Raw genomic sequence first — 26,707 nt, 5'->3', positions numbered from 1 at the left:
GTTATCAGAGGAACACGAAGAGGAGAAAAAAATGTTCATAATAAAAACAGAAAGTGGTCCTATTTAACATGCAGCAGTAACAGTCATTTGTATTACTAAATGTCAAATTAATTTGTTTCACTTCTTTGTATTTCTGCCTTGATCATTCACGTTATATAGCTCAAATTTTTGAAGAGAGGCATTTTTGTCACTGTTAAAGATTAGAAAGAAGATATTCTGATGAAAGAGAATAGAAGAAGGGATATACAAAGTTGGAGATGGGATCTGTAAAATGGGGTTATCACACAAGCAAAAAGAATTGTAAATGGCAAGAAGACAGGCTTCATACTGTCTGCCAACCTCACCACAGCATCGTTGAAAATCTGCTACCTGAGCAAAATACATGGGCATCTTTGAGCCATTACATGGCTAGGCTACAGATGAGTTTTTCCGTTACAAGGAAATTGTTAAAAGCTTTGATTCGTCCAAAAAGGTGTATGGTTTATTAGTCATCGCTGTGTAACAACCACCAGAGAATCTCAGCAGCATTTAATAAAAAACATGTATTTCCCACAAATTTCCAGGTCAGTTGAAATCACCGATTTAAATTTGCAGCACTGGAGTCACTCCGCCTGCCGCCCTGGTTGAGGAGGGCCGGTGGCTCTGTGCCCACTGCTGCTTATTTTCCTCCTGGGACCAACAAGCTAGCCACAGTATGTTCTTCCCGTGGCAGTGGCAGAGGGTGAGAGGGCAAGTCTAGATCCCAAAAGTACTTTTGAAGCCTTTGGTCACATCACATTCACTAACATTTAATTGGCCAAAGCAGATCTCACGGCGAGTTCCAAAGTCTTGGGGCAGGGACATACACTCTGCCCGTGGAGGTGGCGGGGTAGGGGGGTCAGAGGCTGGTAGTAGTGACTGTGTCTAAGCAGTAATCTAGCACATGTGCATAATAGTCTAATAAGCTCTAAAGTTCTAGTTTAAAAAGATAAAGTAGTCATTCTGACTGTGTCATTTAGGAAATATATGTACTGTTTAATCTGTGGTTAGGAAATGGAGTCAGTAAGCTCTATAGGGAAAAAAGAGAGAGCGTGCCCTCTGTAAGTTAATTAGTACTGAATGGGAGGAAACAAATCTGACTTCCATATATCCTGAAACTGGCAAAGGGGAAGGGATTTTAGAACAGTGCTACTCAAAGTGTGTCTATAATGAGATAAGTACAGAAATTGAGAGTATGAATTTTAAATCTTTTGTAGCAATTTGACATTGCCATAGTATTCAAGCAGTGTTTTTACTGAATTTTACTAAAGTATTGGTCCATGGCAGATCAGAAACTTAAAAAGAGGCAAAACCAAAAAACTGTTGCTTGACCCAAGATAGTCTGAGAAGAGCTAAGATAGATTATGACTTTCAGCTCACTAGAAATGAATACCTGCACTGCACATAAACGGACCTTGGATTTATACACAGGTCTTTTGGGGTTTGGGTTATTATCACTTTGTCACTAAGAATCTGACCATCTTTCAGGGTGCTTATGATCGTTTTGGACTTACAAGACTGGTCCAGATTTTACCAAGGAAATGGCATTGTATGAAGCCTCTTTGCATCTTACTTGCTAGCCTTTCTCTGCCAGCATCCCTTTGGCCTTGCTGCTAGAGTATTTACATTTTCATTCCATTATTGACAAGCTTGACAAAAGGCAAATTACCACTAATTGATATTCTTTGCTATACTATGAAAATGCTAATTTTGACAAAATTAGATAAATCTCTTTAAGATATACCTTCCAGCTTTTTGGGAGGGAACTTAATTGTCCTTCTTTTACATTTGTGAATTAATATTACCATGTTTGGTATATTTGTAAGGTGCTTTTCTATTCATGAGAGAGGCAGTTCTAAGTGAAGAAGTTCTGGTGAGCATTGATTAGTAGAAGACCTAAAGTTAGAGGCATAAGAAGGAGATGGAAAGAGATTTACAGGATAGAAGGGAAGGGAAGGATGTGTTTCGTTAAGTATGACTTGTCCTCTTCCTAGCTGTATGACCTTGGCAGATTAATTAATCTTTGTGAGTCTTAGTTTTCTCATCTGTAAAATGGGAATCATAATATACCTTCTTCAAGAAGAAGTGCTAGGATTAAATATTATCTAAATTAAGCACAGAGCTTGGTACATAATAAATTTCAAAAATGTTAGCTATTATGTTTGTTTTTAATTAATTATTTACCAGGTGTCAGGTAGATAGATAAAATCAGAGGTAAGATGGGGCCACTACCGGGACTTCCCTGGTGGCGCAGTGGTTAAGAATCCGCCTGCCAATGCAGGGGACATGGGTTTGAGCCCTGGTCCGGGAAGATCCCACACGCCACAGAGCAACTGAGCCCGTGCACCACAACTACTGAGCCTATGCTCTAGAGCCCGTGAGCCACAGCTACTGAGCCTGCATGCCACAGTTACTGAACGCCGCACACCTAGAGCCCGTGCTCTGCAGCAAGAGAAGCCACCACAATGAGAAGCCCACGCACCTCAACGAAGAGTAGCCCCCTCTCACCACAACTAGAGAAAGCCTGCGCGCAGCAATGAAGACCCAACGCAGCCAAAAATAAGTAAATAAATAAATTTATTAAAAAAAAATAAAAAGATGGGGCCACTACCCCAAAGGAGCTCTCAGTCTGATAGAGGATTCAGACAAATATATCAGAAAGATAAACTAGTATGAGAGTTTAATGCTATTACAGAGAGAAACACAGGGCACCATGGAAACTTTTAGGTAAGAGGAACACCTGACTTTTGACTTAGGCTTTGGGGAGCAGGTTCAAGATAGGCTTTTGAAAGAGGCAATATCTAAGCTGAGTCTAAAAGATGTGGAGGGGGCTTCCCTGGTGGCGCAGTGGTTGCGCGTCCGCCTGCCGATGCAGGGGAACTGGGTTCGCGCCCCGGTCCGGGGGGATCCCATATGCCGTGGAGCGGCTGGGCCCGTGAGCCATGGCCGCTGGGCCTGCGCGTCCGGAGCCTGTGCTCCGCAACGGGAGAGGCCACAACAGAGGGAGGCCCGCATACCACAAAAAAAAAAAAGTAATAAAAAAAAAAATAATAATAATAAAATAAAAAAATAAAAGATGTGGAGGAGTTACGAAGGATAATTAAGAGCATTTCAGAAAAATGGAACAACATATGTAAAGGCCTAGAGGTGAGAGAGTTCGGTGGAATTCTAGGAAATTGTAAGTAATGCAGTATGACTAAAGTGCAGAATATGAGCCGAGTAGGGGCTGGAGAAGTTGGCAGAGGCCAGATCATCCAAAAACCTGCAGTTTGGATTTTATCTTGAAGTCAAGCTACTGAATAATTTGTTACTTATATAACAAAGTTGTGTGTGTATATGTGTGTGTATATATATGTGTGTGTATATATATATGAGGAGGGAAGTGCTGGAGGAGGGAGGAGGAAGGGGTAGATTTCCCAGAGGAAACGAAGTGTCTTTTGGATTAAAGATGTCTGCAGAATATCCATGTGAACTCTGGGAAGTTAAGGAATGAGTCTGGATGTCACGAGAGAGCTCTAGGTTGGACCTTGAAAGACATAAGGATACAATGGGAGTTAAGGCCATGGGGACAGGTGACATTACCCAGGAAATTGTGCAGTAGAAAGAGCTTTGTAATTACAGCACTTGGCAAGTAGGTACTCCAGAATGTTCGAATGAAGGAAGAATATCATCAAGGATACGGTCTCATTTAAATCTCATATAATAACCCTGAGTTAGGAATATAATCCCAGTTTTACAGATGAAAACATTTCAGGCTCAGGGAGGGTAAGTGATTTGCCCAAAGTGACTTTTCTGCTAAATGGTCAAGCTGGGATTTCAAGTCAATTTGATTTCAAAGTCCATTTTTCCTATCATGTCTAGCTTCTTTGTAAACCTCAGAAGTTTAAACATATGATGTTCCCTTTAATGCCCTTTCTCCCCTCTGCCAATATCCTGGTTTTAGTAGGATTGTGACACATTCTTTTACAAACCACATTTTCTCTAATTTGCCTGGCTTTGTCCCCAAACATGTCTACCAGATTGCCTTTCCTGTCATGTTGACTCATACTACTTGACTCCACTTCAGTGCCTGCTTTAAAACAGCAGACTAACAGAAGTCCTCCACTGGCTACTGGGCGAGGCCTGTCCTCAGCTTGGCATTCAAGGCTTACAGTAAAATCTTGAGAACGGTTCAGAACTTTTCCGTATTTCCCATTTCTCATCAGCACATATTCATGCCTTTGGTGTTGTTTACGTGCAGATTTCATTTATAAGGATCTCATTTTAATGTTTAGGTTAAATAAATTAATCTTTAGATTTAATTACTCTTATGCTTACTCTGTTATTTCTAAAAACGATTTTATCTTTGTGGCAGGAAAAGCTTGGATGTCATCCTACCTTAGTTCCATACCCAGTGTAAGGGTTCTTGGTACTCTACCCCTAATGCGATGAGCTAGCCTCTGCTCCTGCCTTTTTCTAGAGGGATCCCTTTGTTGAGGGGAGGTAAGGAGAGCAGTTCTAAATGTTAGAAATTTCTTAATAATGAGTCAAAATCTCTCTTCTTTTACCATCATGTGTTTCCCAGGACTTGCCCTTGCAACCACGGAGAATGGGTCATTTCTTTTCTGCCTCATGAGGTTCCATCACACATTGAAAGATAGCTCTGATGTCTCTCCTCAGGTTTCTGTTACATAAATCAATAATAATCTTGTTTGTTCAGAGCTTTTCTTCAGTAACAGGTCTCAAACTCTCCACTGTACTTACACCCTCCTCTGAGAATTCTGGAGTTTTGTCATTGCCCGTCTAAACACAGGGCTCAGAACAGAACACAGCACCCCACCCCACAGGAGAGCAGTGCAACATTATTCCTTTGATTATGACTATGCTTGTATCTTAAAAGCCTGAGATTGCTTTAGTTTTATAGCAGCCATGTCACATTTTGCATTTGTTCAGTTAATATACCCAGATGTTATCTTTAAATAAGCCATTATAGTTAAGCTAGCTCGCCCCTACCTTTTACTGTGCCGTTGCTTTTCTTTAATCTAAACATAGAACTTTCTGATTTTTTTAGTTAGATTTCATCTTCATTTTGATCCATCTTTTTAGCTAATTATGATCATTTTATCCAGTGTATTTTTAACTGCGTTTCCCAGCTTTAGGTCATCTCAAGACTTTGAAGCATACTTTCCACAACTTAATTCAAATTCTTGATTAACATCGGAAAGACAGAGACTCTCCACTTCATCCCGGGAATTAATCAGTGCTACCTGCAAATGGTTCTGTTAGCCACTGTTCTGTCATCCCTCCATATCTTTTTGTCTTATCTTCAAAGATCTCATTTGTACATTCAGCAAATTTTTATTTAATGCCTACCATGTGGGAGAAGGTGCTAGGGATACTGTGAAGACAGCGGTCCCCGTCTTCTGTAGCTAACAGTCTAGAGACATCATGAAGAGTTTTGTTAAATGCTTTGCAGAAATCAGGTTGTACAATTCTCTATGATATTCTGCTTATCTGGTACCATATCAGAAAAGGGGAGGAAGCATTACTTTTTACCAACTCTATATTGGCTCCTAATGATCTTCTATCACCTGAAAATGGGAATTGTTATCTTTCTCTTTTCACTTTTCAGAGGTTCACAAGAACTTGGAGCTTTGGAAGTCTCCAGAGCTCACTGCTGCCCTTTCTGTCTTTTACTGCTCTATCTTTTAAACCTCTGAGCTCATTAGAGAACAGCCTGTTTAGTCACATTTTTGTTGTTGGTGGTGGTGGTGGTGTTTAAACAACCCCCCCATTGTTGGGGTTCTTTTTTTATTTTATAGTAAACTTAGTTGTGAAGAATTTCCGCCCAACTTTAGCCATTTTCCTTTACACAGTCTTTGTCACTCTACTTTTCCTTATATTTTATCTTTGTATTTTGAAATTATCTTTCCTAAGGAAAATAGATGACTATCCTCAGATTTTCTTCTTCTCTCCTTTGAGCTCTTAAGGTGCCATAGTCACTTTCTCCAGGATCCTGGTCCTTTTCACTTAAACCACATACTTCTTTTTAGTTCACCAGATGAACAAAAAACTGCAGTGTTTTATCTGTATTCTGAGGGATTACACTATCAACGATGCAAAGTGTTGTTTTTTTATTAGAATACTACAAAAAACAGATGTCCTCATAGTTCCTAGAAGATAGCCCACCTGTCTTACCCCCGAGGGTGGATTCTCTTACTAGTCAGGTGTCATCCAAGCCTTCCTCTCGCCAGTTCCCAAAACTGTGCCATTTCTACCTATTCTTCTTTCTTTCCCCTTTGGTCCAGTGCCCTCCATGATAATGTCTTATACAAATTGTTGAGTTGCACATAGATGTTTATTTTCTTAAACAGTTATGAGGGTTCCTTGCCTTTTTCTATGGATCTGTCTTTATGGAACAGCAGATTTCCTATAGATGTCATAACTATTACAGTTACCAATTGTTACCTCATCCCACCAAGTCTTGGTGATTACCATGAGATTTTATTTATCTCCTTGTTCTTTTTTACCATTGATACTTTTAAGGTTGGTGTCTAACACACTGATGTTCAATAAGTAATATTTATGATTAATCTCAAGAAGTATTTGCCTTCTCTTTTAGGCTGTGAGGATATCATTGCTGAAAGCATCTCATTAGATACCTTAATTGCCATCCTCAAGTGGAGCTCTCATCCGTATGGCTCTAAATGGGTACACCGACAAGCTTTGCATTTCCTCTGTGAGGAATTTTCCCAGGTCATGACTTCGGATGTTTTTTATGAACTCAGCAAAGACCATCTGCTTACTGCTATCCAGTCTGACTACCTACAGGTAATCATTTATACACCTCTCACATTCATTGTCATTCATAGGTGCACCAAGAAACCCATCTGTACTCTGTTACTCTACCATCTAGGGAGATCAGCCCACCCGGGAATACCCTCTTCATATTTGTGCAGCCACAGCCTTCTAGCTCTCTGGCCCTTTGTGCTCTCTGCCGCCATGATTCAGCATTGTGAACGGGCCCGGGTCCTAACCAACCACGCCAAAGGGGTTGTGACAGTAGGCAAAAGGCAAGGTCAGAAGCACATCCCAGTGGTGATTCTCTTGGCTTCTGTTAATAATAGATTCACTGTAACGGTTTCGTTTATTTGGTGAAGTATCAGAAGATACTTAGTTAGTTTAAGCAGCACAAAGTAAGAATAATATTCAATTTCTGACCTACTCAGATGCTTATAAAAACTCAATGTGTGTGTCCTGCTGAAGTATAATAATGTTTTCAACTACTTATTTTTAGTCAGAAGTACTTTTAAGCAAATTCTTGTGCCCTTGACTTATATATCCTTTATAATTAGGTAATTTAAACTAACGATAGATTTAAAATATTGTAAAAAAATACTTTCAGGTAGAATATGTTCAAGCCTTTTTTTTTTCTTTTTGCATTGGCTGTATGAATTTTATGCTAGAAACTGTACAACAGTTTTAATGTTATGAAGTCATAAACTCATTGAGCCATTTCCTGTTTCTTTGTATTTGTACCAGAAAAATTATGAAATGCTTCCATCTCTGTCAGAAATGAAGATTTAAAAAAATCCACTTAGCATCTGTGTTTTTCCTTCATATATTGCTTTGATTGCAGTACAAATGTTGTCATAATTGGTTTTGATTTATTTAGGATCTGTGTTCATTAACCTTATTTCACTGTCCTGATGCAGACATTATGGGAGTTAGGATTTGTCAGTTCTCTCAATTATTGTTTTTAGAAGCTTTGCATTTCTTCTTAGAAAGTAAAAACCTTGGACAGCAGCCTAGATTTTGCCCTCAGATTTTAAATAAAGTACAAAAGAGGGGCTTCCCTCGTGGCACATTGCTTAAGAATCCGCCTGCCAATGCAGGGGACACGGGTTCAAGCCCTGGTCCGGGAAGATCCCACATGCTGCGGAACAGCTGAGCCTGTGCGCCACAGCTACTGAGCCTGCACTCTAGAGCCCGCGAGCCACAGCTACTGAGCCCGTGCGCCACAACTATGGAGCCTGTGCTCCTAGAGCCTGTGCTCCGCAACAAGAGAAGCCACTGCAATGAGAAGCCCGCGCACTGAAATGAAGAGTAACCCCCACTCACCGCAACTAGAGCAAGCCCGTACACAGCAACAAAGGCCCGACACAGCCAAAAAAATAAATAAATAAAAGTACAAAAGAATGAGGGGCACATTGCCATTTCACAGACAGTGCTTGAAGGGTCCTTCACCAGTCAGTAGCATACTTTGTGGAGATTGTAGTGTCTTCTGCCAAAACAAGTTGCCATTCTTGTTTTTTTCTGCTCCTGCAGGAGATAGCAATCACACTATATCCTTGCACTTTTACTTTCATCTGTTTATCTCCATATTGTCCCCAAAAGAATTTAAGCCAGCTGTATCGAAACCGTATAGTAAGATAAATTTAAAACAGGGGAAGAAAACAGGATAAAGAAAAAATAAAGATGGAAATAAGAATAAAAATTTAATTAGAGTCAAGAATGAGGTTACTGGACAAAACACATGTCATTCGGGTCTTGTGTATTTGCTGCTGATACACCACAGGTTTAGCTCAGACATTGGAAACAGCCAGTGTAAAGAGTGAAGCGTGGCAAGTTGCACGTTGTATTTACTTTATGACCTAGGAAGAGTCATTAATGAGATTAACCATCTATCTGATTGCACTAAAATAAATGTAAACCGTTTTTTATTATAGGCAAGTGAACAAGATATCCTTAAATATCTGATTAAATGGGGTGAGCATCAGTTAATGAAGAGAATAGCAGACAGAGGTAAGCTCAGAAAACTAGCTTTGCAGTTAACTGTAAGCTTCTCCTGAAAGTTACTGAAGTGCGTGCTGCACGTCAGTCTTTTGACAGTTGCCACTGTTGCCTGGTGAAAACAGAAATTTTTACAATCAGTAGAATCCTTTAGTGGAAAGGGCATACTTTGTTAGAAATAAATATACCAGAAAATTTAATTTTGTAACTTTAAAGTGATACTCTTAATGTTATCTTTCTATGTGTTTAATAATATATGTTGACTGATTTATGAAAGTATTAGAGTGAAATTTTTCATTTAATTAAAGTGTTACAAAAGCATGTCGTTGATGAAAATGTTCTAGAATTAGATAGTGGTGATAGGTGCACAACATTCTAAATGTACTAAAAGTCCCACTAAGTTGTACACTTTAAGATGGTTAAAATGGTGAGTTTTATGTTATGTGAACTTTACCTCAAGGGAAAAAAAATATATGGCTACCCAAAGAGAGTATATTTGTTGTTTATTTTAAATTTTTGTGGAAGGTAAAGGAGAAATGATCCTTTTGAATGGCCTACAGCTGGGGATACTGCAGAAGAGATAGGAGCATCATATGTAGCTTATGATTTTAACTAAACTTTGGAAGCTTGTGATTCTATAGCAGTCTTATATTTATATCTAGGGTTAGCCCACCCACCTGTGCTCCTTCTTTCATAGAATATTGTGTTCCTCTATGTAGTGAACCCTTTCCTGTCATTTTCAACAGCTTTATATAAATATAATTTACGTACCATGAAGTTCACCTTTTTAAAGTGTTCAAGTCAGTGTTTTTTAGTACACTTACAGAGTTGTTCTGCCCACATTTTAAAATATATTTTAAAAAATCAAGCTAAACCTGCCTTCAGATCTTTTTATAGTGTCCCCTTAATATTCTACAACCCAAGCGCTAGGGAGCAAAAGCATTCCTCCTATCTTATTTCTCCTAATTTATCTTTTGCTAAAAGCCTTTAGCAATTTCAGATTTGAAATTTTTTAAATACAAAAACCACTACTATTAATTTGGGACATTTTTGAAATGCCATTATACAGTCTATCCTTATCTGCAGATTCTATATTTTCAAATTCACCTCCTTGCTAAAATTTATTTGTGATCCCCAAATCAGTACTCATGACACTTGCATGTTCATTTGCAGAGATGTGCAGAGTGACACAAAATTTGAGTCATACGTTTCCAGCTTAAGGTAGAACAGAGTGACCCTCCGCCGTCTTATTTCAGCTCTCAAACCAGTGTCCTTTTCATAATCTTTTTAGTGCCGTGTTTTTCACATCTTTATGGGTTTTTCTGGTGATCCCATGGTCTAAAATGGCCTCCTAGTGTAATGCTTAGTACTGTCTAGTGTTCCTGAGTCCAAGAGTGCTGTGATGTGCCTTACGGAGAAAATATATGTGTTGATAAGCATAGTTCAGGCGTGAGTTACAGTGCTGTTGGCTGTGAGTTCATTGTTAATGAATCAACAATATGTACTAATAAGGTGTCTTTAAACAGAAACACACATAAAACAAGGTTATGTCTTGATTGGTTAACAAAACTAATGTGACCAGACGCTCACAGGGACCTAACCCTGTGTTTCCCTGAGGAGCAGGAGTTCAGTGTTCACTAACTGTGGTGGCTTTAGAGAACAAAACCACCCCAGATAACAAGAGTTGATTGTATATAATGCTACATAATCATCATAGGCTTGTTCGTTGATATAAGGCTGGTAATGATGAAATGTCATATTTATTTTGAGCAGATAATGAACATCCTTGATAAAATTTCCCTTAAAAAACAGTGGTTTTGGGCTTCCCTGGAGGCGCAGTGGTTGAGAGTCCGCCTGCCGATGCAGGGGACACGCGTTCGTGCCCCGGTCCGGGAGGATCCCACGTGCCGCGGAGCGGCTGGGCCCGTGAGCCATGGCCGCTGAGCCTGCGTGTCCGGAGCCTGCGCTCCGCAACGGGAGAGGCCACGACAGTGAGAGGCCCGCGTACCACACACAAAAAAACCAAAACAGTGGCTTTCAGGCTGGGTTAGAATGGAAAGCTCTTTCACAGGGATGAGGAGGACGCTGCACCAACCAGGGTGCCCTTTGTTTCAGTCCCCTTCATACATAGGTTTCTGCCCTTACCTATTACATATTTGGGAATTTCTTGTAATATTTCGTTTGAAACCAGGACACCACTACTTTGAGAAAAAATTTCTTTTGAAAAGCAGTGTCTTTTATAAGTACTGAAGCCAAAGCATAGCAAGACAAGAGGGAAAAAAAAAACCCCTTTTTCCACACACGTGCAATAATTTTATTTTGAATGACTCCAAAAATACCTTACCCTCTCAAAAAACAATCTTTATCTATCTATCACGTGATTTAAGGGAAGTACCAGTTTGCCTGTAGTGTTTGCAAAAAATCCAGCATTTGTATTTGTGAGTGATAAAGATCTTATTTTTTTAAGGAAGAAAAAAAATACAGCCCCCTGGTTTAAAGATATGATTAAAAATTCCCCAAATATGAAATTTTCCTTCCCACCTCAATATCAAAAGCATATATATACACTTCAGATTTTCCCCTTTCACTAATACTCAATGAAGAAAACATTTTATTCTCTGCTCTGGACAGTGGTATTACATGTCAGATGTCAAAAGGTTCACTTTTATGCATTAACATTCCCATATTACAGAAATTTAGGAGGCTCATAAAATTCTTAAAGTCAAATAGAGTGTACATTAGGTTTTGCTGCTTTAAGATACCAGGTGATATAATTTTAGAATCTCATTAAATTGCTGTTAAACATACATAGTAGCCTAACGAGCATACTGATAACCTACAGTGATCAGAAATAACATTTGGCCTGCATTGCCCTTATTGTACTTTTTAAAAAACTGGTCACAAAAGTGAGAAACCTTAAGAAAAAGCCCTTGATCAAACTAGATTTTAATAGATCGTCGTTTTTTCTCCTTTGAGTTAGTATATGGAAAAGAATTCTGTATTCTTTAATGCAGAACAGTCATAAAGAATGTTATTGTACTGTTGACACCATGCTTTTTTCTTTGTCTGAGAGTATCTCGATTATGAAAACTTCTTAAGACATAAAAATAATTTATTTTTAACGCTTTTTAAAGCAGATATACTTAATATAAAGAGTGTTACTGAAAGTGTACTAAAGAAAGAAAGCCTTTCTCTGAAAATTTGGATTTGGTTGGAGACTTCTCATTTTCTGTCTCTATCATAGAGCCAAACTTACTGAGTGGCACTGCTCATAGTGTGAACAGGAGAGGTGTAAAAAGACGAGACCTGGACATTGAAGAGCTTAGAGAGATCCTTTCTTCTCTCTTACCTTTTGTGCGAATTGAACATATTTTACCTATAAACAGTGAAGTCCTAAGTGATGCAGTAAGTGTCTTTTTTCATTTATCCGTTTCATGAAAAGAAAGTGTCTTTTTTTTTAAATCATTGTAAATAATTTCTACTAGTGGAGTATCATGAAACTAAATTCCATGAGGACAGAGACAGATGTCTGTTTTGTACTGTATCGTGTCCCCAGTGTCTGGCACGTGGCACAAATAAATGTTTGGTGGATGAGAGTTGAGTGGATATATCAGTCTTACTTTTGCAAGAGGATAGTTTCTAGTGGAGTTGATCCAGCCATTTATCAGTGTAGATCAAGTAGTCCTTATTTAAAAAGGAAAGGGTAGCAATTACCTTTGGAGACTCTTTAAGAATAGCAAGGCTTCCCTGGTGGCGCAGTGGTTGAGAGTCCGCCTGCCGATGCAGGGGACACGGGTTTGTGCCCCGGTCTGGGAAGATTCCACATGCCGCGAAGCAGCTGGGCCCGTGAGACATGGCCACTGAGCCTGTGCGTCCGGAGCCTGTGCGTCCGGAGCCTGTGCTCCGCAACGGGAGAGGCCACGGCAGTGAGAGGCCCGCGTGCCGCAAAAAAAAAAAAGAAAAGAATAGCAGTAAATCAGAGAGCAAGAGAGAAGGAGATTAGTTCAGTGTAAAAGGGATGAATGAATCTTATAATTGTATTTCAGGTAAAAATTAATGGAGCTGACTGATTATGTTACTTTCATAATTTTTTAAGTGAATTTTTTAGACTGTAAGAATTGCTGTAATTAATGGATGGGAAAAATAAATATTCTTCACATATTGGTTTATAACTTTAATATGATGTCGTAAACATCATAATAGTTTATTATTCAACTGCACAGAAACATTATAAAAGTCATCTGGGAAAAAACTGATAAGAATTTTTTTAAGTTCTCTAAAAAGAACAAAATTAAGGAGGGATAACTCTTCCATAATGTAAAGTATATTTTAAAACTCTAACTGTTAATCTGTGGTGCTAGCATAATAGAGAAGACAAAATAGCCCAGAAAAAGATCCTAATTAATATAAGAATTAGACATATAATAAGCGAGCTATCACAAATCACTGCAGTACTATACTAACCCGTCAGTGGAAGAGGGAAGAAATGTGCTTAAAGTTAAACCCTCATTTCACTTGCACACAAAATTAATCCCTGTTAGAATGAAGAATTAAATATTAAGTTGAAATATGGAAAAACTAGAAGAAAATAATTAAATATTTATGGACTCTCTGATTAGAAAATGTTCGGTCTCACTAGTCATCACACACACACCAAAGAAAGCAGAATAAAACAGTAAGTTATCATTTTTTTACCTATTAGGTCACTGATTTTTGAAATAATATTGCTGTTCCATAGGGGAAGCATAGCTGGTACACTGGTAGCATCATCATTAAAGTTTGGGAAATAGCCTAAATATCTAATAACAGGGAGAATAAATTATAGCACGACTACTTGACAGAATATTTTGCTGCCTGCCCTGACCAATGGTTGTAAAGACTAATATAGCAACATAATAATGGAATATAATTTTAGAAAGAAGGATAAAAAATATTTTTTTTACTTCTTTCTTTTTTAACATCTTTATTGGAGTATAATTGCTTTACAATGGTGTGTTAGTTTCTGCTTTGTAACAAAGTGAATCAGCTATACATATACATATGTCCCCATATCTCTTCCCTCTTGCCTCTCCCTCCCACCCCCCCTCCCACCCTCCCTCTCCCACCCTCCCTCTCCCACCCCTCTAGGTGGTCACAGAGCACCGAGCTGATCTCCCTGTGCTATGCGGCTGCTTCCCACTAGCTATCTGTTTTACATTTGGTAGTGTATATATGTCCATGCCACTCTCTCACTCCGTCCCAGCTTACCCTTCCCCCTCCCCGTGTCCTCAAGTCCATTCTCTAGTAGGTCTGCGTCTTTATTCCTGTCCTGCCCCTGGGTTCTTCATGACCATTTTTTTTTTCTTGGATTCCATATGTATGTGTTAGCATATGAAAAATGTGTATTTTTGTGTATTCTAAAATTTAGTTAGGTTAAAATTCTTTTGAAAAAGACTGGAAGGAAATATATCAACATTATTACAGTTGTAACAGATTAGAGTTGTGGGGTTTTTTTTTCCTATTTTCAAAATATGTCTATTGCTATATTTTATTAGTTCAACATGATTTTAATGCAGCAATTAGACGTTTATTATATTTAGCAAGAATAATATTAAAGAAGCAATGTTTGGTTTTGTTTAAAACCTGGGTCTCAAACCAAATTGATCCCTGAATTTGGTTTAGAAAAAATTTTTAGAACTTTTGTTTAATAGACTTAGAAAATGTATATCTCTTAATCCCCTGCCTAACACTTAGCAAGTCCCCAATAAAAGTTTGCTAATAATGGCTGTGAACCGTAATGCTCGTTTAGCATATGCTAAGCACTGTGCCAGGTGCTGCTTACCTTCCTCACCTTAATTTACCCCTTGCAGTCCCCTCATGGGCTGAAAGGACTTGATTTATAGTCTCCTAACGTAGATGTGGGAACAACAGGGCCACCACATTTAGTTTGTCGTGCAGTGTCCCATCTCCAGGGCTATCTAGGGGCCCTTAAGGTGAGGCCCCGGTAAAAGGAGGTGTCCATGGTCACGCGGCTGTTAAATGGAGAGTTAGGGTTTGAGCCAAGTTCTCGCTCCCTTAGAGCCCCTGCCCCTAATCACCATGCAGACTGTCCATCTTTGTACTGTAGATACAGGCCCAGGAATGTGCTTGTTTTGTCTTGAGGAGGGTAAGGTGGGGAGGCATCAGTTCCCGGATGAGTAAGGAAAAAAACAAATTCCTTCTCATCAAGAGTTCCGAAAGTTCGTCTGACTCATTATAGTTTTAATTAGGATAGCTCTTGTTTTTAAAACATCATTCCTCTATGTAGAGAAAAATGGAAAATTGTAGTACTTTTTTATGGCTTGCTGAATCCTTTAAATGTTGAACATTTGAAGTATTTTTAAATTTCACATATATTCCTAAATTTGTATTTAAATGCTAAAGTTCAAACATTTTGATTTATAGGTATAATTATTTCTATCTTTGTAATATTGTGGTGCTACACAAATCTCTGTTTCTGTAAAATAAATTTTTCTTTTCAAGATGAAAAGAGGCTTGATTAGTACTCCTCCATCAGATATGCTTCCCACAACAGAAGGGGGAAAGTCAAATGCCTGGTTACGGCAAAAAAATGCTGGAATATATGTTCGTCCTCGACTGTTCTCTCCCTATGTAGAAGAAGCAAAGGTAATAAAAACCATTTTAAGATGTTAGACTACTTTGTTACAAACTGTAAACACAAATACATTTATTGTGATATTACTTAAATATTTAGAAATAGCCTAAATGTCCAATAATAGAGAAAGTGAAAGTAAATTCTAGTTTGACTACTCACCAGAGCAGTTTTCCAAATGTTGAGTTATCAAGCATGTTTTTATTTTTATAACTTAGGTCATACTAAATTGCATTTTACATTTTTCTCATCTCAGTTTTTCTTGCAAACTATTAGCTTGGAAAAAATTTTTCATTTTAATGAAATGGTCGTCAGTATTTTGTGATCTTCAGGTTGGGAAAAATGTTTGAAAGAAGATTGCACACATATTTTCTTCCTTTTGTAAACTAAAGAAATGCCATGACTTCTTGTAACATATTTTTGCAGTGGCTGCTGGAAATTGTGTTTAGTTTTGGAATAAGTATACAAACTAAGACAAAATTTTAGGCCTATTAAGTAAAAAGTTGGCATTATGTATATTATAACATAAAGAACTCGCCACGTAAATATGGTAATGGGAAATGAAGTACTGCAATTTTTATTAGAAATGTTCAGCCGTAAGATCTTTGGGGTGACCTTTTGAGGAACTGACAGTCTTTGAAAGTCACAAATCACCAGTATGCTTAATGAAATGAATTAACAGGCAAAACAATGTGTTTGGGTATAGAAACATAGTTATCTTAAAATTTTTCTCATTTTTATTGTTGGAGTCCCTAGTTTAAGACATGTCTATGAAAGGATTTATGAGAGGTTTATTTTATTGAATAGGATGATAATCTATCCCTTATTGAGTAGTTGACACTTTTTTTTTTTCCAGTTTACCAATTTTATTTTATTTTTAACTAATTTGTATTGGAGTATAGTTGATTTACAACGCTGTGGTAGTTCCTGCTGTACAGCAAAGTGAATCAGTTATACGTATGTCCACTCTTTTATTTATTTATTATTTTTATTTTTTGGCTGCACCGCACGGCACACAGGATCTTAGTTCCCCGACCAGGAATCGAACCCGTGCCCCCTGCATTGGAAGCACAAAGCCTTAACCACTGGACTGCCAGAGAAGTCCCTATCCACTCTTGTTTAGGTTCTTTTCCCATATGTCACTACAGAGTATTGAATAGAGTTCCCTGTACTGTACAGTAGGTTCTTATTAGTTGTCTATTTTATATATAGTAGTGTGTATATGCCAGTCCCAATTTCCCAATTTATCCCTCCCCCCGACCCCCCCGAGTAGTTGACACTTTAAATAGTTGTAAAACAGAGGAAAAAAGTAGAATGGGTGGGTCTGGTCTTTCTGAAGTGAGTTCGATGATTAAGGTGACTCAAGCAGCTGAGGGCCTCTTGGAAGGTTGAGTCTGGTGATAAAAGGCCGGTAATACACTAGATCTACCCTCCCTTCTGCTCAAGATGGAGCAGCAGTAAGCTGATCAGACAGTCCTCCTGTACCCGTGCATAGCAGAAAAATGCCCTCAGTAAATGTGGAAAATGTTTTTACATGAGGCCATTTTGACCATTCTGCAGTTTGTTGAGATAGATTCATCTGAAACTTACTTAACAATTAGGTTTATGTATAGGTCTGTTGAATTTAGTATCAGTCTTTAATATTTTATATTTTGAGCATTTCTTGTTGGCTCTGATATTTATATACATTGTTGTGTATACATATATATACACATATATATGTATATTTATATACATATATATGTATATTTATATACATTGTTTTCTTTATAGTAACTTTATGTATAAGTTACTTCTGATTAATTTTATATCCCTTCTTCAAATTTCAAATACTTCAATTAAAAGCAGATTTTTCAGGCTTCCCTGGTGGCGCAGTGGTTAAGAATCCGCCTGTCAATGCAGGGGACACAAGTTCGAGCCCTGGTCCGGGAAGATCCCACATGCCTCGGAGCAACTAAGCCTGTGCACCACAACTACTGAGCCTGTGCTCTAGAGCCCATGAGCCACAACTACTGAGTCCGCGTGCCTAGAGCCCGTGCTCCACAACAAGAGAAGACACCGCAATGAGAAGCCCACGCACCACAACAAAGAGTAGCCCCCGCTCACCGCAACTAGAGAAAGCCTGTGCATAGCAACGAAGACCCAATGTAGCAAAAAATAAATAAAAGTAAATTTAAAAAAAGAAAAAGCAGATTTTTCAGAAAATGATTCTTTCTTTTCAAAGATGCTCCAAAAAGATCCTTTAAAAATTAAAGAGGTAGGAAAAAATTAAAGAGATTAGGTTACTTTTTCCTTTCACCACTAATTTTAAGCTTCATACACTGGAAACAATAAATTAATTCCCTTTTTATATGATGCTGGTGGTAATCTTTCTCTAAATGTGATTTAGCAGAGGAGTAAGGTTGACTAATTCTGTTAATACCGAATTGTTTTCAGTCAGTGCTAGACGAGATGATGGTGGAACAAACAGATCTTGTGCGTTTGAGAATGGTTAGAATGTCCAATGTGCCAGACACACTTTACATGGTCAATAACGCCGTGCCACAGTGCTGTCACATGATCAGCCACCAGCAGATCAGCAGTAACCAGTCAAGCCCTCCTTCGGTTGTAGCAAATGAAATCCCAGGTAAGGCAGTAACCTTGTTTCAGGCATTATATTTAAATGAATAATCTGATCATATTTTGCATAGTCAGGACTCAAAAAATTATTTGAATAAAAGAATGAATATATTTAAAAGATTTTTGAAATATCCTGAGATTCAGAAGAGACCATATGCAAGTAAAATTTTATTTGGGCTGTGAACTAATAATGCAGTTCAGGAGCTGTTTGGTATTACCAAGAGCCTTTTGGACACAATGAAATTGTAAAACCTTAAAAAATAATTAGAAGTATATAAATTACTATCTTTCCAGGAAATTAAAATACTATGAAAAATTTATGAGAAGATTCTGATGCCAAACACATGCTTTTTTTCTTGCATTCAGCAGGTGGTCTTTTGTGTAGCTCAGGTATTGTGCCTACAAACTATTTCTCTTCTTCCAGTTCCTCGTCTCCTCATTATGAAAGACATGGTCAGACGCCTGCAGGAGCTACGACACACCGAGCAGGTGCAGAGGGCCTACGCGCTCAACTGTGGGGAAGGCGCCACAGTGAGCTATGAGATTCAGATTCGAGTACTGAGAGAGTTCGGACTTGCAGATGCTGCTGCAGAGCTCTTGCAGGTGGGAAACGGCACTAAACCATTTAAAATAGGGAGCCTTGGGTTAGATTGTCAGTTATGATTAATAATGAAAATATTATGGTATTCTTTTGGATTTTGTGATGTTGTGTTGTTATATGTCATATTTTAAAATTTGCAATTTGTGATTTCTAATTCTAAATAAATATTCAATTTTTTATATTTGAAAAAAAAAATAAAAATATAGGGAGCCTTCACTCAGGCAGTATTTTAGATATCCCCAGGAGCCCTCGTAGCATGTCTTTTTCTTTGTACGTGCTCTTTGACTGTCCCTGGTGCCTTGGATGACCTGAAAGCCCCCAGTGAGAGGCAGTGTGGTAGAGTGGACAGGGCACAGGCTCTGGAGTGAGAACTGGGTTTATATCCTGGCTCTGCTGCTTACCAGTTAGTTAACTTGGAGCAGGTTACTTAACCACTCTGCGCCTCAGTTTCCTTACCTGTAAAATGAATTATTGTGAAGATAAGAGCTGCTGTATGTAAAGCAACTATGCCTCTTGTATATATTAAGCACATAAATGCTAACTGCTAAAAGTTCATGGTGTGTACGCCCAACAGAAGTGGAAGAGAAAGTAGAAAATTCTGACCTTCCGCTGCTTTCTGTCCCTGGTTTGGTCACTAGATATCAGGTTTTAGCCGACTACATACTTAACAGACCTTCCATATGCCCCTCTTTTTCCTTCTCTCCTGCCCTTTATTTTAAGAGGTTTTTTTTGCATGATGGTTCAAACCCTATAAGCATGAGAATCAAGGAATGAGTGCTTTTTTTTTTTTAAACTAGCACGAAGAAACCCATTTCTAGTAATTATTTGGTACAAAAAACAGTAGCATTTTTGTATAAAATGTGTAAAGTAGTCTCCACAGCAACTAAAGGAGAGCCTAAAATAAAATTTAATTTCATCTGGTCAAGTGATTGAATTGTATTCTTGCCACTGACTGCAAACCACTTTAGCCTGAGTTTTCAAAGGGGAGCACATGGTACGGTGGCCTTAGGCAAGGAGCCGGCCATTTTCAGGTTCTTGATTTTCAATTTTTACTGTTGTTTCCATCTCTAAAACAGACTTGTTTTCTGTTCATTTCTATTCTCTTTGCCATTCTAAATTGTATCTTAATTTGATCTCTTAAATTGTGTAAGTTTTACAATTTAAGAATTTCCATATAGTGTTTATCAAAATATTAATCAAACTTATTTCTATATAACAGGTAAGGAATAGTATTTTGTAGTTTTTATTTCAAAAGTGTACAGATGTTTTGTCAGAAAGTTCTAGAATCCTCCCTTATATGCCTTTTCTTCTTTTTTTTAAATTTTTAAAATTTTTTTAAAATCTTTATTGGAGTATAATTGCTTTACAATGGTGTGTTAGTTCCTCCTTTTGTTTTTAATGTTAATTTTATTTTCTTAGCAAAGACATATTTGCATTAGGTTTTATTTCCTGTTTTTGATTATCACATAATCTTGCAAGAGATTACTGACCTGCTTTCTGGAGTATTCAGTTAAGCTGCTCTCCTTGATAGCTGCTGCACTCTACCCTTTTATACTGTTTTTAAGGTAATTTTTCCTTGGGCTTCTGGCCTAGAAAAGTCTGTTGTGCCTTTTACTGTTGCTGAATGTGGTTTTCCTAGGTACTCGCTTAACTCTCTTAGCCTGTAAATTTCTGTCCAGGAAATCTGCTAATAAATATCCTACCTTTTTCCCCGCCCCCATTCTTTCTTAGAATCCTCACAAGTTCTTTCCTGATGAACGTTTTGGAGATGAAAGTCCACTCTTGACAATGAGGCAGTCTGGGAGATGTCGAGTTAGCAGTACCCCCGCTGCAGAAACCATGTTTACAGATCCGGACTCTTTTGTGGCCTTCCATCCACCCTTGCCACCTCCACCACCGCCGTACCACCCCCCAGCTACCCCAGTCCATCACCACCTCAAAGCGGGCTGGAGACAAAGACCTCCCAGCCAACACCCTTCACGTTCGTTCTCTTATCCCTGTAATCATTCACTGTTTCACTCCAGAGCAGCTCCTAAAGCAGTGCCCCCTCCAGTCTGTTTGCCAGGTGTTCAAGCAGCAGGACCTGACTGCGCCGGCACCACAAGGCTGGGGAGACAGACGGTAGCCGCCGCGGCCTCAGCAGCAGTAGCATCTGAGAGACAAGTGGTAAGTTTGCACCTCAGTAACTTACCGAAAATTACAAGCTTCTGGAATGTTAGAAGCAATTTCCTTGGCCCCAGGAGCCCTACTGGGACTCAGCGCGGTGTCCAGAAGTGTTACTGACAAGCTGAAAGCATAGACTTAAGGGAGTATGGAAAAGGGAGAGAAAAAGAGAGTGTAAGGGGATGAGAAAGGACAGAGAAGAGAGACGAGGTGTTTGCGGTGGGATTAGGCCAGGGCCTTCCCTTATGTTCGTGTGCAGGTATCCAGAAGGGTGGGGTTACTGGACAATGCAGATGACGTTACCGGTTTCATAGTGTGCTGTTCAAGCACATGTCTAGAGTCTGGCCCTGACCTCTATTCTGTAGAGTCTACTATTCTACCAAAGGCTTTGATGGGGCAGGAAGGGGAAGCTACTTGTAGCTGAGTATACCTTCGGGAACAATGTGGCAGAAGACTCCTCATTCATAAAATGGGCAGAAAATTAACCCGCATGCATGTCTCTGCCTCTAGCAAGCTCTTCCATCAGAACACTCATTTGACTGGGAATCACAGTCGCTAGCGCTGGTAGGTAGTAAATTAAGCAAGAATTCTTTGCTTGATCTTGCACTGCATTAGAGGTTGAATTTCTGTTTTATATAATACATTTGGAACAAAAACAGTGGTGATTTTTAAGTCTGCCTGCTTAGTCACATACTGTCAATAGCGTTCAACATAGAGAAGAACAAAAGATACGTATATTAAAGGGAATCGTCATTAAAAGATGACCTTTTGGAAGCTGTGGACTAGTGTACGCCTTGGGTCAAATTATGGTCCTTCCTCACCTTATATCCTTCTATCTGCTTTCCCTGCTGTCCCCCCGAACCCCTCCAAAAAGAAGAAACAGCAAAGGTTGATAGTGTTGAATAAACCGAATTCCCATCTTATTGGCCTGGCCCTCAGTTCTACAGTTACAAAAGTTCTACTACTGTATATTTTATTTATTTATTTTTATAAATTTATTTATTTATTCTTGGCTGCGTTGGGTCTTCGTTGCTGCACGTGGGCTTTCTCTAGTGGCGGCGAGCAGGGGCTACTTTTCGTTGCGGTGCACAGGCTTCTCATCCCAGTGGCTTCCCTTGTTGCGGAGCACGGGCTCTAGGCGCGTGGGCTTCAGTAGTTGTGGCTCGCGGGTTCTAGAGCGCAGGCTCAGTAGTTGTGGTGTGCGGGCTTAGTTGGTCCGCGGCATTTGGGGTCTTCCCGGAACAGGGATCAAACCCGTGTCCCCTGTATTGGCAGGCAGATTCTTAGCCGCTGCGCCACCAGGGAAGTCCTACTTTATATTTTAAATAAAACTCCTGTCAAGGGTGTTTTATCTGTATGTTCATTACAGTCTTGATTATAATAATGAAAAACTGGAAACAACCTTAAGGTCCAACAGTGGAAGAATGGTTAAGAAGTCATGCCTCATCAATACAGTGGAGAAGAGTATGCAGTAATTTAAATAGTATTAGTGGCAGTGTATATGCACTAAATTTATATGCACTAAATTTTATGAAAATATGTGTGCAAAATATAAAAGGTGAGGGCTTCCCTGGTAGCACAGTGGTTGGGGCTCCGCCTGCCGATGCAGGGGACGCGGGTTCGTGCCCCGGTCCGGGGGGATCCCACATGCCGCGGAGCGGCTGGGCCCGTGAGCCATGGCCGCTGAGCCTGTGCGTCCGGAGCCTGTGCTCCGCAACGGGAGAGGCCACAACAGTGAGAGGCCCGCGTACCACAAAAAAATAAATAAACAAATAAATAAAAGGTGAGAGAACTGCTTCAAAATGCTAATAACAATGGTTATCTCAAGTAGGGAAGTTTAGGGTTTTTGTGGGGTTTTTGCCTTATAGTTTTTTATATTTTTATCATTTTTAAAAATAAGCAGGGGAATTCCCTGATGGTCCATCGAGTCCAGGTTAGGACTCCATGCTTCCACTGCCGGGGGCCTGGGTTCGATCCCTGGTCGGGGAACTAAGATCCCACAAGCTGCATGGCACGGCCAAAAAAAAAAAAAAAAAAAAAATCCAGAAAAAAAAAGCATGTATCATTTTTCTAATGAGGAAACAAAAATCAATGAACATCATTTGAAAAAGAGGGAGTCTCGGGCCTTTTTCTTTTAACCCTCCCCCTGTTTTGTTTCTGTTTGCAGTGTACACAACCTGTGCTAAATGATCTAATGCCAGATATCGCCATGGGAGTGTCCACACTGTCACTCAAGGACAGGAGGCTTCCCGAACTTGCTGTAGACACAGAATTAAGCCAGTCAGTTTCTGAAGTAGGACCAGGGCCTCCCCAGCATCTATCGTGTATTCCACAGAGGCATACACACACATCTCGAAAGAAACACACACTAGAGCAAAAGACAGACACTCGAGAAAATCAGCAGGAATATCCAGATTTCTATGACTTCTCGAATGCTGCTTGCAGACCGTCTACTCCGGCTCCTGGCAGACGCACCCCTTCCCCTTCGCAAGGTGGATATTTTGGTCCCGATTTGTATAGCCACAATAAGGCATCACCAAGTGGCTTAAAGTCAGCCTACCTACCTGGCCAGACCTCTCCTAAAAAGCAGGAAGAAGCTAGGAGAGAATATCCACTTTCCCCTGATGGGCATCTGCACAGACAAAAGAATGAGCCGGTACACCTCGATGTTGTTGAGCAGCCTCCCCAGCGGTCGGACTTTCCTTTGGCAGCCCCAGAAAATGCTGGCAACGGTCCAGCCCATGTCAGGGGGCGAACAGCAGTGGAAACTGACTTGACTTTTGGGCTGACTCCTAACAGACCTTCACATTCTGCATGTAGCTCTGAAGCTCCAGAAGAGAGATCTAGTAGAAGACTGGCAGACAGCGAGTCCTTGGGCCATGGAGCTCAGCGAAATACAGATTTGGAAAGGGAAGATTCAATCAGCAGAGGAAGGAGGTCACCAAGCAAGCCAGACTTCCTCTACAAAAAGTCTGCCCTTTGAGAGCAACCTCCAAGTTGTCTGTGCCTGAGATGTGAAACATCCCATCTTATGATGTAACCCAACAACTTAGAGTATTGATGCCAGCTGATAACTCAGTTTCACATTATTTTATTCTAGTTTTTGTATATACATGTTTATTAGACATGGCATGCTAAGAGGGTTATTTTGAATGCTGCATCTGTCTATTTTGTGTTTGAACAATTGTGTGGGGAAGCATTTTTAAGAGCAAGCAAGCTGGCACTTTTGTTTTTTCTCTTTACAAATGATGGAATTTTTTTGCACTTGTACTTTTATCTGTATTGTTTTTATATCAGTATGTTAAACTTTATTGCCACATTTAAAGGACTGTATTTTCATACTTTTTTGCATTTTACCTTTCATCTAGCAATTTCCACGTGCATTGGATTGCACACTAAGATGTATTTTCTTATGAAATAGTTCTGTGTTTATTTTTTAATTATAGAAATTCCAAAGAACAGCACATCAAAATGCTCCTCTCTTTTCAGTAATTGTTTTAGTTCAGAAATCTTCCTGCTCAATCTTCATAAATCTAATGTCGTACTTTTTAAATAAGTCTTGGGAGCTGGTCTTCATTCCTCCAGCAGGAATCCAGTCAGGATCCAGAAGTTTCCTGGTTCAGTAAAGAACAAGAAGGAGAAAAGCATTTTGTGTCCAGACTCAAGCTATTGCTTTATTCACAGTGCAGATGCTGTTAGAATCACTGCAGATTCTGGTAGTGTGGATTAGAGTTTCACTGGATGAGGTTCTAAAGCGATCTGCTTTCCTGGAATCCTAAAGAAGTGGAATTAGCGAAGTAACTTAAGCTTGCCCTACGGGATTGCTGGTTCTGAGCTGCGACTCTCCAGAGGAGTCGGGGGAGTGACTGCTTGCTGCCTTCAGTTGTCTTGCTCTCTGTGGGAAAAAAAAACAAAAAACAAAAGGGCTTCAGCCTTACGGATGTCATTTGGTGTTTGTAAGCATATATTTCCTTTTACGTGTTTTTAAAGTGTGTCTGAATTTTGGTATCCTTTTAAAAAGTTGTTGTGTAATGCATAATGCTTTGTCACCAAAAAAGAAAAAGAAACCTTTTTTTTTTTTTCTTCGGTGAAACACTACATGTCCTACTTGAACTCCACTGGGGACGCTGGTTTGGGATTTTACTGAACCACTGAGCACATGGGATCTTTTAAGATCCTCTCCCTTAGAAGGGCAATGTGTGAGCTAAGGACTGTTTTTTTCTTACTCTCCAATGTAAATACATTAGTATTTGAGTTTTTAAATCACTTCAACATTATTTGAGCATTCACTTTCTATTTTTACATATACACACACAGCCGTAGCACTTAGAAGAAAAGAGACTTTCTGAACACTCCCTCCCATGAAGGATGTTTGGGAGCCTCTTCTCTGTGTATGTATATATATGTAAAACTCTGAATCACTCACACGCACTCTAAAACTATGCAGGGCTAGGGAGCCTTTACAAGCTACCATATAAATGAATGACATGCACTTTTAAGTAAATAGGTTTCTATTGGGTGTCAAGAACTCTGATTTCTCCCGAAACTGTAGTTTCTCTTACAACCTTTTCCTACTTTTACCCTGTGGATATACACTCAGGAATAATCTGACATTTTAAAAAATCCTAACAGTAGATAGTCGCAAAGATGGGAACACATCCGTTTGTTCGTCTGCACCGGCAAACCGCTGCCACTCGCTCTGCTGCCTGGCTAGTTAGCTGCTGCCCGTGCGTCCCTCGGTGTCGGCCAAGCTGCACACCGAGCCCCAGATCTCCCAGAGTCAACACCAGGCTACTGTGAGGTCGGCCCCACATCGTCGCCTTTGAGGCTCCTTTTTTTAAAGATGAAAAGCGTTAGGACTCTGTTCTCGTTTTTAGGAGGTTTTGGACTTTGTAATAGATGACGGTGTCTTTTGAAGCCAATCTCAGTCTGTCTCTCCTCAGAAACACAAAGTGTTAATTCCATCATATTCCTTAATGTGTATTTATATACATGTGTTGACATGAATTATTTTGATACAGTTTTAAATTTCTATTCTGAATTCAGACTGTGCTGTGCTGGTACTGCAAATAAGGGTGAGTAGACATAGTTGGCGGGGGAAATCTTTCTCACCTCCAACCTGTTTTTTTAAAAAAATGTTAGACAAGAGCTATTGGTGCCACACTTGCGTTTTTCTGAAAATTTATTAAATATTCTTTCACGTCCCTAAAATATAATTATAAAAGAAGTGGCCACTGTTCATAGTTTTATTTAATTTATGAAGTTTGCTTTTAATAATTGAGTAGCATACCTGGCTAAACTCGATGTATAGAGAGAAACGTGCTGTGGATTGTGGACTGCTGTGACTTGCAGAAGGTAAACAGATGTGGGCTTTGTGTTAGGGTAGGTGTTAGTGGACTTTTAGTGTATCTTGTGAAGCCGTGGTCAGTAGGGTAGGTTGAATAGCTGTGTGCCTCTGGCTTTTGAACCCATCTATTCAGTTCTCTTTAATGCTTACTAAGCATTAAAATCTTTCAGTGCTGTACGAAGATAAATGTGAAGTCTGAGTAAGATTGCTGTCAGAAATAAACATGTATAATATAAAATTTAGGCCACGGGACCTAGCATTTTACTCGGCGTAGAAATTTCATGAGAACCAAATCTGAACATACCAGATCTCCTCTCGAGGCCACGGACAATCAGGCCATTAGACAATCGCCACCTTTGGTGTCCGCCATGTTGAGGTTAGCGAATACCGGTCAGATCCTGGAGCAGAAGGAGAAGATCTATGTTTCTTCGAGATGCTGTTGGTCTGTTTCTTATATTTCTGTTTTAGTTTTGTGACTTGGATTAGTAATTTCAGTTCAGAGTCACCTGTGACTCCTAAGGGAAAAAGATAGCAGCATGAAAGGCAAAAATTATTC

General features: G+C 39.4%; 1 protein-coding gene across 6 annotated transcripts in view; it reads left to right on the top strand.

Moving 5' to 3' along the window:
• The window catches only part of BTBD7 (BTB domain containing 7), a 79,554-nt gene extending 53,185 nt beyond the window's left edge, over positions 1–26,369 (top strand). For 4 of the 6 annotated variants that reach the window (XM_055088690.1, XM_007127310.4, XM_028496353.2 and 1 more), the window contains 8 exons: positions 6,620–6,828; positions 8,727–8,802; positions 12,035–12,195; positions 15,292–15,435; positions 17,858–18,047; positions 18,465–18,643; positions 20,373–20,807; positions 22,972–26,369. In XM_055088690.1, the coding sequence (XP_054944665.1) occupies positions 6,620–6,828; positions 8,727–8,802; positions 12,035–12,195; positions 15,292–15,435; positions 17,858–18,047; positions 18,465–18,643; positions 20,373–20,807; positions 22,972–23,787 (2,210 nt within the window). In that variant the 3' untranslated portion in view covers positions 23,788–26,369. Of the gene's footprint in view, positions 1–4,372; positions 5,079–6,619; positions 6,829–8,726; positions 8,803–12,034; positions 12,196–15,291; positions 15,436–17,269; positions 17,625–17,857; positions 18,048–18,464; positions 18,644–20,372; positions 20,808–22,971 lie in introns of those variants that run through there. The other 2 variants (XM_055088691.1, XM_028496354.2) reach the window with 2 other exon arrangements.
• Positions 26,370–26,707: the final 338 nt, after the last annotated feature.

Source organism: Physeter macrocephalus, chromosome 11, assembly GCF_002837175.3.
Source record: "Physeter macrocephalus isolate SW-GA chromosome 11, ASM283717v5, whole genome shotgun sequence".
In the NCBI taxonomy this organism is placed as follows: Eukaryota; Metazoa; Chordata; class Mammalia; order Artiodactyla; family Physeteridae; genus Physeter; species Physeter macrocephalus.
The sequence above is the reverse complement of the archived record's forward strand: the minus strand, read 5'-3'. Positions and strand labels throughout refer to the sequence as shown.